At 45.0% G+C, this 11122-nt stretch overlaps 1 protein-coding gene across 1 annotated transcript; it reads right to left on the bottom strand.

Annotated features, from left to right (window-relative positions):
* Positions 1 to 5405: 5405 nt before the first annotated feature.
* On the bottom strand, positions 5406 to 5987 carry LOC307232642 (uncharacterized protein; the record flags this gene model as incomplete). Its single annotated transcript, XM_080003743.1, has 2 exons — positions 5406 to 5468; positions 5859 to 5987. Coding segments are annotated over 2 exons (192 nt in total), but the record flags the coding sequence as incomplete, so codon positions are not given.
* Between the last annotated feature and the right edge of the window lie 5135 nt (positions 5988 to 11122).

The raw sequence follows: 11122 nt of genomic DNA on the forward strand, positions 1-11122 counted from the left end.
CCTTCCCATAGAGCAGGAGTCAGGAACCTTTTGGCTGGTAGAGCCATAAAAGCCAAATATTTCTCAATGTATTTCCTTGTGAGCCATATAATATTTAATAAAGTTCAATGCAACTTAATGCATTTTTTAAGTCAGGCATGCATTTTTAACATATAACACATCTTTGAGTACTTCAAAAAGCGCTATATATACTACATTTCCCTTTATTCCTCTAAATATTGTTGTTATACTGCAGCTAAACAATAATAAATGAAATACTTTTTAGCATGGATGTGACTTGTGGTGCTGCCTGGTTTTGCTGGTGGCCTTGTCGTCTGCTTCGTACGTAGTGAGGTTGAGCTTCATGCTGCGTTGAGGCTCCATCAGTTCAACGTGAGCGTAGGTTGCTCTTCATGTGACCGCTCACATGCGTATGAAGAGCCAAGCACGCTCCGCAGGGCAGCACTTCCAGGCTGCATGTTGTGCTACGTGACTGGAAGCTCCTTCCTTAGGAATCAGCTGCTCTTCAGGTTAAAGTTTCTTAATTTCTGTCCACTTGTGGTAAGTCGCCAGCTCTGCTCGCTGCCGTGCAAGTCTTTCCAGCTCTATATTCAGTGACTTGAACTTACTCAGCCAGATGTCTGAAGCCTTCAGCTCAGCGACCTCCAGCTCAAAGTCTCTGATGCAGACGCAGACGGGATGCACGTCATGAGTGATGAATTTAAAAAGAATCGAGCGCCCACCAAATCCTCTAAAGGGCGCTTGGAATGACTGCAGGAGGTTGGAGGTGAAGCCAGCTCGCTGCTGGAGATCAGGATGTTGAGTGGGGCCACTTGCTAAGCACGCACCTCTACATTTTGGCAGTCTTTCAAAGTGCAGAAGACGGCCTGTTTCAATGTCCCTGATGCAGAGTTCCAGCTGCTTTCAAATGCAAACACTGCCTGTTGAAGGGATAAGACTGTATTTACAATACCTTGCATTTTCACATTGAGCTGGTTCAGATGTCCAGTTATGTCCATGAGAGAGAGAAACTGCAGGAGCCACTCGGTGTTAACCAGCTCAGGATGCTCCACGCCTTCCATTTCGAGAAAAAAGTCTGGATTTAATCTGTTTTAAGGGTTGGATGCAGATAAACTAGCTGGTTATCTGACCAAAAGGAGGGAAGTTTATTTCTTGACCTTACAACGACATATGACGTACCGCATTATCCAATGAAAATTGAGTTTTGGCGTCAACAGATTAAAATAGATCAGATTATTTTTTTTGGCAGACAAAGGGGCGTGGTCAAGCACCGGCTGCGGGCGACAGTACGGTTCCCTTTCCCACGGCCACCAAGTTGCCTCGAATCAGACCAATCACTTCCGGGCGCCGGAGTTTTCTTAATGTTTCCGTCTTACAGAGGGGATGGTGCACGGGCTGGTCAGCAGCCCAGCAGTGGAACGCCATTCCTCCTGCGCCCACAAGGATCATTATTATGCACAATTATTATAATAATCCTCAGTGATACATATAATTGTAGCCTGCGTGACGCATGTTGAAATAAACAATAAAACTCTGGCCATGTGGGCGCACCATGGCCACAAAGAATCCGTCTCCCTCCCTGAAGCCTCACCTGTGGCAGAGACTCCCACAAGTGGCTTCTGGGCAGAGACCTGGGAGGGGCAGGGCCCCGAGGAAAAGGCCCCCGGAGTCTTTGTGGCCGTGGTGTGCTGACATGGCCAGAGTTTTATTGTTCATTTCAAAATGCGGCATGCAGGCCACAATTATATATATATATATCACTGAGGATTATTATAATAATTGTGGATAATAATGATCCTCTCAATCAGCGCTGATCAGGTTGACTCGAGGCAGCTTGGCGGCCGCAGGTAAAGGAACCGTGCTGTTGCCTGCAGCCAGTGCTTGACGACGCACCTTTGTGGGCCACATTTATATTCTGAGTTTTATTTTCAAAATTGTAATTTCTCTTACTTGTTTCACTTTAAAATGACACAGAATAATTATTTATAACTTGTTTATCGGGATGAAAAAAATTTAGCTCAAAATTGTCTGCGTGCCATATACCGTCATCCAAAGAGCCATAATTGGCTCGCAAGCCATAGGCTCCTGACCCCTGATCTATAGGAAGCCACCCCGTTAGCGCAGGTAAAGTAAATAAATATAACCAGTACTATAGTTAGTTATTTTGTGTAGAACAGGTATAAACAGTATTTTTCACACATAAATAATAATAGTAAAATAAAAGCTGACAGTCAGAGAGCTTAGGATATCTCTTACATGGAGGCGGAAACATTCTCCGGTGGCAGGAGACGGCAACTCAAACCAACAACACGACATTAAACTGTAAAACTTGACAGCAAAAAGAAGGGCAGCGAGACTCCCTTCATTCTACAAAAAGCCGTTCAAAATAATTAGTGGTGTGTGTGTGTGTCTGCAGGTGAGCTCCCCTTTACAGCGCACAGGGTGAATTTTATGAATGAAGATGCCTTCCACTAAAAAAAATATTAAATTGCAGTTGTACTATACCCGGTATTTGCGAAACGAAATCAATGAAGTAGAGTTCTGTCACAAAACAAACTATATTGTTACGTATCCTTGTGCCTTTTTAAACTGGTGTACAGAAATCCTGGAGTTTACTTCATGGGTCTACGGCGTACTCCTGCGTGTCACGTAGACTACACCTCTGCACCAGCATAGCCCTGCTCTCCTGAGGCATCCCCCAAGGCTCGATGCTCGGCCCCCTTCCTGTTCATCCCCTATTTGCTTCCCATTGGTCACATCCTCTGCCGCCATGGCCTCCTCTTCCACGACTACCCTCCTGACCGTCAGCTTTCCATCGCCACCAAATGGATCCCGCTGTGTCCTGCTCCACATTCACCAACAGTAACATCCAATCAAAGTTGAGTTCGAAGACCAAATGAAATAAGGTGTTCTGATGTTCTCCGTTTGGCTTCAGAAGTTCTTAGATAGACACGTCACCTCGCTGTCACATCGGTTGGTGGAAATAAAAATGAATTTCCGCCCGTGTTTCTCTATTTTTGGAGGTTTGAGAGGTTTCCGTGGCAACGGCCTAAGATCGCTCAGGGCCGGGTAATTAGCATAGCTGCGGTCGGTATGCGTGGGTTTAAAGGGTATTACATTGCGATCCACTGCACGCTATAACCACACACCATAAACATGTCACTTGTCTGATTGGCTGCTGCTGTCCTTGCCCTGACAACCGTGAAAACATGGAAAACATCATGACGGTGCTTCTTCAGCAAAAAGATTAGAGGCGTATTTTAAATTCATGTCTCAATGTTGAAAATGCATGTTTCCAACTAAATCCCATTTTGTCAATATCAGACGCCAAAAATGTCCCCGCGAACTCCAACAGGAAATCCTCTGCATTTCCAGGATACATTAACAAAACAAACAAGTGCACTGTGCAATGAAATGTAAGTTCCTGATCGCCCAGTTATCACTGGATAAATAAAATAATCTTGCAGAGGTAAGAGCTTGCACAGTTGGAGAAAACTGTGGAAGATGAAGAAAATGAATAAATAAAAAGATGAAAAGATAAACAGAAATCATAATAATAGTAGTAATAATAAATATAGCTGCAGCAATACACAGGACCACTTTGCTCACGTTAAACGGGCGTTACAGAGCAGACAGAGACGAAGCCTGTTGTTATGTAACACTGGTTGATGATGTCACAAAGTGCCCTTCTTCTCAAAGTCATCAAGGTATGCCAACGCTCTTCAATTTACGGTAAATTTGCAACAGTTTATCACTATTTCCTTCTACAAATGTAACCGGAATAGAATCTGTCTTGCATTATAATCTCTTCCTGGAACATCATCATTTATTTAACCAGACTTTTTCACTTGCCGATAGAAATGTGTTCCTTGTTCCTAGAAATTAGATATAATTTCAATATCTGTATATTATAATATTTTTTTCCGATTCTCTTTCAATTTCTGTATCACAGGTTGTTTTTTATGTGTTTTCTTTTAGAACAGTGCGACTGATCTGGAGGCCTGGATTTTTGGACGATTTGCTCTTTGTAATCGTACATTTTCGGCTATTTTCGGCATCTGTAAAAATAACGAACACAAACTTTGTCATTATTTTAAATAACAATAATAATAAATACATGTGATATGAACATCATAAACAAATGTTAGTTTTAATTGGTACTTCATTGTATTTTTTCTGTTAACAATCTACAACTGGAAAATTGAGTTGAATGCATTGCTTGTCTATATTATATTTGCAGACAACATTTATGGAACATTAACATTAATTAAGAGTTTGGAGGATTTTTCGCAACTCATCACCTTCTCCCTTTTCTTTTCAGTCGGCCATGTTTAGCTGTAGGAAACTGTACGTACAGAGAGTTTCTCTAAAGCAACTGTTGATCTTTGACTCAAAAACCGTTTCCTTGTTATAAGGAACCTCGTCGTATGCGGGGATGAGTGGAGTCTCAGTGCAAGTCAATAACATTATGTATTTGCGGAGATTTACGAAGGTAATCAAACTGACATCATTGTAGTGGTGTCTTCTGTCCTTGGATTTCATTTCCGATACGTCACGTTTCCATGAAATATGAAAAACCTTTATCTCTGTGACCAATCACAACTTCAGGGGTTCTATTTATCGGAGGCGTTCCCTTTGCGTGAACACGTCGCTCGTTCCCGCGGTCGAGTGGACTCCAAGCGGTGACGAGCTGCTGTAGATTCGTGTCTTTTTGTGCTTCTGCATGAATGTGGTAAAGTAATGGAACCAAGGGGAGAAAATACCAACCAAACAGATCCACAGACATCTACCAGCTGAGAAGGGTCATCAACACACACAGACGCCGAGTTTGTAATCTCTAACCACGACAGAGCGACGGCGTCTAGACCGCACGCTGGACACCACAACCACAACCTGCACACTTATGGTGAACAGCGCGATGACGTCACCGAGCGTCTTACTCTCAGTCTCATCTGGTTCCATTGGTTTTCCAACGTTGGCTCCTGTTTGTTTGAAAATGCACTAAAAGACGAACAGACTGAGACAAGAATGAAAGAGGAGGGTGGTGCAGTGAAATGATGGAGCTCACCTTCCGCCTCCAGCAGCAGCAGCAGTGCATTGTGGGACGGGGGCGTGCAGAGGTTAACCCCCCCCCCCCCCCCACTAAACACACACACACACACACACACACAAAATACACATTAAACACACACACACACACACACTAAACATACACACACACACATTAGAAACTTGAAGAACATTCTAGAGGTTATGAAGCTCCACACAAAACTTTCACCTTGTGTGTGTTTAGTGTGTGTGTGTGTTGTGTGTGTGTGTGTGTGTGTTTAGTGTGTGTAGTGTGTGTGTGTGTGTGTGTGTGTGTGTGTGTGTTTAGTGTGTGTAGTGTGTGTGTGTGTGTGTGTTCAGTGTGTGTGTGTGTGTAGTGTGTGTGTGTTCAGTGTGTGTGTGTAGTGTGTGTGTAGTGTGTGTGTGTGTAGTGTGTGTGTAGTGTGTGTGTGTGTGTAGTGTGTGTGTAGTGTGTGTGTGTGTTCACTGTGTGTGTGTAGTGTGTGTGTGTGTGTGTGTGTGTGTGTGTGTGTGTGTTCAGTGTGTGTGTGTAGTGTGTGTGTGTAGTGTGTGTGTGTGTGTGTAGTGTGTGTGTGAAGTGTGTGTGTGTAGTGTTTGTGTGTAGTGTGTGTGTGTTTGTGTAGTGTGTGTGTGTTCAGTGTGTGTGTTCAGTGTGTGTGTAGTGTTTGTGTGTGTAGTGTGTGTGTGTAGTGTGTGTGTGTGTGTGTGTAGTGTGTGTGTGTGTAGTGTGTGTGTGTGTTCAATGTGTGTGTGTGTGTGTGTAGTGTGTGTGTGTAGTGTTTGTGTGTGTAGTGTGTGTGTGTAGTGTGTGTGTGTAGTGTGTGTGTGTAGTGTGTAGTGTGTGTGTGTAGTGTGTGTGTGTGTGTGTGTGTGTAGTGTGTGTGTAGTGTGTGTGTGTAGTGTGTGTGTGTGTAGTGTGTGTGTGTGTTCAGTGTGTGTGTTCAGTGTGTGTGTAGTGTGTGTGTGTAGTGTGTGTGTGTGTGTGTAGTGTGTGTGTGTAGTGTGTGTGTGTGTGTGTAGTGTGTGTGTGTGTAGTGTGTGTGTGTGTGTGTGTAGTGTGTGTGTGTGTGTAGTGTGTGTGTGTGTGTGTGTAGTGTGTGTGTGTGTGTGTAGTGTGTGTGTGTGTAGTGTGTGTAGTGTGTGTGTGTGTGTGTGTAGTGTGTGTGTGTAGTGTGTGTGTGTTCAATGTGTGTGTGTGTAGTGTGTGTGTAGTGTGTGTGTGTTCAATGTGTGTGTGTGTAGTGTGTGTGTGTAGTGTGTGTGTGTGTAGTGTGTGTGTGTTCAGTGTGTGTGTTCAGTGTGTGTGTAGTGTGTGTGTGTGTGTGTGTGTGTAGTGTGTGTGTGTGTGTGTGTGTGTGTGTGTGTATGTATGTGTGTAGTGTGTGTGTGTAGTGTGTGTGTGTGTGTGTGTAGTGTGTGTGGTGTGTGTGTGTTCAGTGTGTGTGTTCAATGTGTGTGTTCAGTGTGTGTGTAGTGTGTGTGTGTAGTGTGTGTGTAGTGTGTGTGTGTGTAGTGTGTGTGTGTTCAGTGTGTGTGTTCAGTGTGTGTGTTCAGTGTGTGTGTAGTGTGTGTGTGTAGTGTGTGTGTGTTCAGTGTGTGTGTTCAGTGTGTGTGTAGTGTGTGTGTGTGTGTGTGTGTATGTGTGTAGTGTGTGTGTGTAGTGTGTGTGTGTGTGTGTGTAGTGTGTGTGTGTGTGGTGTGTGTGTGTTCAGTGTGTGTGTTCAATGTGTGTGTTCAGTGTGTGTGTGTGTGTGTGTGTAGTGTGTGTGTGTGTGGTGTGTGTGTGTTCAGTGTGTGTGTTCAATGTGTGTGTTCAGTGTGTGTGTAGTGTGTGTGTGTAGTGTGTGTGTGTGTGTGTGTGTGTAGTGTGTGTGTGTGTAGTGTGTGTGTGTTCAGTGTGTGTGTTCAGTGTGTGTGTTCAGTGTGTGTGTAGTGTGTGTGTGTAGTGTGTGTGTGTGTGTGTGTGTGTAGTGTGTGTGTGTGTAGTGTGTGTGTGTTCAGTGTGTGTGTTCAGTGTGTGTGTTCAGTGTGTGTGTAGTGTGTGTGTGTAGTGTGTGTGTTCAGTGTGTGTGTAGTGTGTGTGTGTAGTGTGTGTGTGTGTAGTGTGTGTGTGTTCAGTGTGTGTGTTCAGTGTGTGTGTTCAGTGTGTGTGTAGTGTGTGTGTGTAGTGTGTGTGTGTGTGTAGTGTGTGTGTATTCAGTGTGTGTGTTCAGTGTGTGTGTTCAGTGTGTGTGTAGTGTGTGTCTGTAGTGTGTGTGTGTGTGTGTGTGTGTGTGTAGTGTGTGTGTGTGTAGTGTGTGTGTGTTCAGTGTGTGTGTTCAGTGTGTGTGTTCAGTGTGTGTGTAGTGTGTGTGTGTAGTGTGTGTGTTCAGTGTGTGTGTAGTGTGTGTGTGTAGTGTGTGTGTGTGTAGTGTGTGTGTGTTCAGTGTGTGTGTTCAGTGTGTGTGTTCAGTGTGTGTGTAGTGTGTGTGTGTAGTGTGTGTGTGTGTAGTGTGTGTGTGTAGTGTGTGTGTGTGTAGTGTGTGTGTGTTCAGTGTGTGTGTTCAGTGTGTGTGTAGTGTGTGTGTGTAGTGTGTGTGTAGACAGCCTGTGGTGTCTGCAGCTCCTGACGGACGTTTTGTCGTGTTCCGTGCTGAGAACGCAGTGAAACATTCCAGTCGTCGGACGTTTATAAGCGTCGCTGCTGGCCTGCATCCCCCAAAACTAAAATACTATGTAGTACATACTCGCTGGTGGCTACTATTTAGTACAACAAACTAGTATGTGTGTGATTTTAGTTTGTCACAAAGCAGAGTGCGCTGCAGACAGCATGTGACCAGGACGACGTACCACATCCAGTTAAATATCTTATGTCAACACCGCTCTGATGAGCGTATCCCACAATGCACTGCAAGGACAAGATGCAGCCGCACACAAACACAGCCCAACCCAGGACTACAACAGTGTCTACGCAGCGTCGTCACCAACCCGTGTGGGCGTGTGGGCTGATTGGCAACCTCCGTGTCACCGTGGCCGGTCGTGGCGTGTCGTGGTTGTGATACTAACACACACGGTGTGTAATACCTTAATACGTGTGGATATAAACTTCCCGTCTCCACTGGACCCCGACGGTCAGACCGTCTCCACGCAGCAGAGGCTGTGGCCGCGTTTCTTGGGTGAAAGAAACGCGATCGCGTCAGCGTCCAAACACGGCAACAAAACTGATGCATTGGTCAAAAATCACACCCACGTTACGACAACGAGACCGAGAGGACGAGGAGCAGACATGAGGCTCGGCAGGATCACTGACGCAGGACTAGCGGCAGCAATAATCAAGATGTCAGCTTGATCCGCATTTAGCTGCAGGAAATGATTAGCCATCTAGATTCTGGTTGAATTGAAACAGTTGTTCAATACAGAAAGTCAAGGTCGTCAGGTTTGAAGGACAAATATAACTGGATGCCATCCTCAAATGAAGGAGACGTTGCTGAAACGACCGATCTTCTGTCCTCGTGGGAGCGTGGATATGGAGAATGGAGATGGCAGGGTTTGTCATGGAGACAAATAATCTCTTGAACTTGAACTTGAGACCTGACAGGTTGTCTGGTCTCCATGACAACACCGCCCGTCTTCAGTTTCATTTTTGTGGCGTGGCCACTGAACTAGCACAGCAAAATATAGAAATATTGGCAAACACAATAAAATCAGAACAAAAAAAAGTCTGGCTTTATTTTCTTCACAGCTTTTACTTGAAATAGTTAAGTCCCTTTAATATCAGCCACTGCAAGACTTTTACTCTGAGGAGTATCTGAGGAGCAACTTTACTATTACCAGAGTGGTTTTTAGTAAGATAGTCTACTTTAACACTAGGCACCCTACTTAGGGGCCCTGCGAAGGGACACCAGATTGGATGGGAAAGCATCCTCTTACACAAACACAGTCAAGCACAGAACCAGCCAGATGTAGCCAGATGGTCATGATCACAAAATAAATTCCTTCAATTGAATCAAAGAGTTTTCAGAATACAAAACAGAATAAAATAGTATAGAGAAAAAAAAAAACGATAAAACATAGCGGCCCTTTGTTTGCCTGCAGGAGGAGTCAACCTGGCAACCCAGGAGGAGTTAAACTGGCAACCTGGTACCTCGAGGCGCTGACCCTACAGTGGCTGAGCTTAGAGCGCCACCTGCTGGACAGTGTTAGGCAGGTCCAGTCTACTGACTCCCATGTACAGATACACAGTGAAGCATTGAATAACTATAGACCAGCGAATGCAAGTGGGCCGCCAAATCACGGGCAAAAGACGTCGATTTTATTCAAAAATAAAGTTGTTTTTTTTCCTTTGTTATGGAATACAAGAAGCAGGTGGCGGAAGATCTTAATCATATCGCGGACCTTAATCTGACCAGTGCGATAGATCCAAGTCAGTGTAAACAGCGTGTACTGGACTTCATTTTCCGCGATGATAGTAAGTTCTCCGACAGCGACGCTGAATCTGATACCGACATTATCCTGGACTTGGAGAACGATTCAAACAGCAGATTTCAATCTGAATGTGACGATGAAACGGTGTTAAGGATGTGGTCAGGATGAACCCAAATGCAGGACACACACGGTTTATGGGAGTATGTACAGGGGTTTAATGGGTAGACAGGCAGGGAATCAGGCTGTCTGTATGTGTCTGTTTGTAAAGTCCATGTTAAGTCCTCTGTGATGTGGACTCCCAGGTACTTGAAGCTGCTCACCCTGTCGACAGAAGTCCCATTAATCACCAAGGGTGTGTGCATCCTCGGTTGTATCCTCTCCTAAAGTCCACAATCAGCTCCTTAGTTTTGCTGACGTTCAGGTGGAGGATGTTGTCCTGGCACCAGAGTGACAGGTCAGCCACCTCCTCGCGGTAGGCCTTCTCATCATCGTTGGTGATCAGGCCACGACAACGGTGTCGTCAGCAAACTTGATGATGGTGTTGGAGCTGGACCTGGCCACAGAGTCATGTGTGTACAGGGAGCACAGTAGGGGGCTGAGGACGCAGCCCTGGGGGGATCCTGTTTTCAGGGTGAGGGAGCTTGACATGTACTTCCCCACCCTGACCACCTGGGGCCTGGCTAAAAGGAAATCCAGGATCCAGGCACACAGCGGAGTGCTCAGTCCGAGCTCCTGCAGCATGACAGCCAGTCTGGAGGAGACTGTGGTATTGGAAGCTGAACTATAGTTGATGAACAGCAACCTCACATTGGCCCCTTCCGGCCATCCAGGTGTGTGAGCGTGGTGTGCAGTACATAGAAAAACAAAGAAAACCCTGAAGAAATGGAGCGGTTGCTAGGCAGCTAAAGAGAGAGTGTCGCCAGGCAAAACGAAAATGGAGAAAGACAAAACTTCAGGTTCATCATGAAATTTACAAGGATCGACTCAATCGATAGAACATAGAAATGAAACAGGCCAGAGCGTCTTTCTTCTCTAAAATCATTCATGAAAATATCAACAATAGTAAAGTTCTCTTCTCCACTGTTGATCGACTTATTAATCCACCGTCTACAACCCGTCAGAGATGCTCTCCACCGAAAAATGTGAGGAGTTCACTACATCCTTCAGTAACAAAATAATATCAATCAGACAGAATATTAGTGCCTCAACATCCAGAAATGCACCTTCCTCCAGTTCCCCAGTAACATGACTGCTGCCATGTCTCACTTCGTCCCCTTAGACATAAAAAGACTGGATATTGTTGGTCAGCTCAGGTCCTCCACCTGCTGCCTGGACCCCCTCCCTACCACCTTTTTTAAAACAGTTTTTAACTGCCTGCCACATGAGCTATTAAACATTTTAAACGGCTCTCTTCAATCAGGTATATTTCCTGCAGCATTTAAAACAGGCGTCATTAAACCACTCCTGAAGAAGAGCAATCTCCATGCAACAGTTATTGCAAACTACAGGCTCATTTCCAACCTGCCGCTCCTCAGCAAAACACTTGAACTGATGCTAAAAAACGATCTGTTCTTCTGCTCCTGGATCTCAGTGCTGCCTTCGACCCTGTTGACCACCACATGTTATTAGACAGATTACAAAAACAGGT

This window comes from Zeus faber (genome assembly GCF_960531495.2).
Source record: "Zeus faber genome assembly, chromosome: 7".
NCBI lineage: Eukaryota > Metazoa > Chordata > Actinopteri > Zeiformes > Zeidae > Zeus > Zeus faber.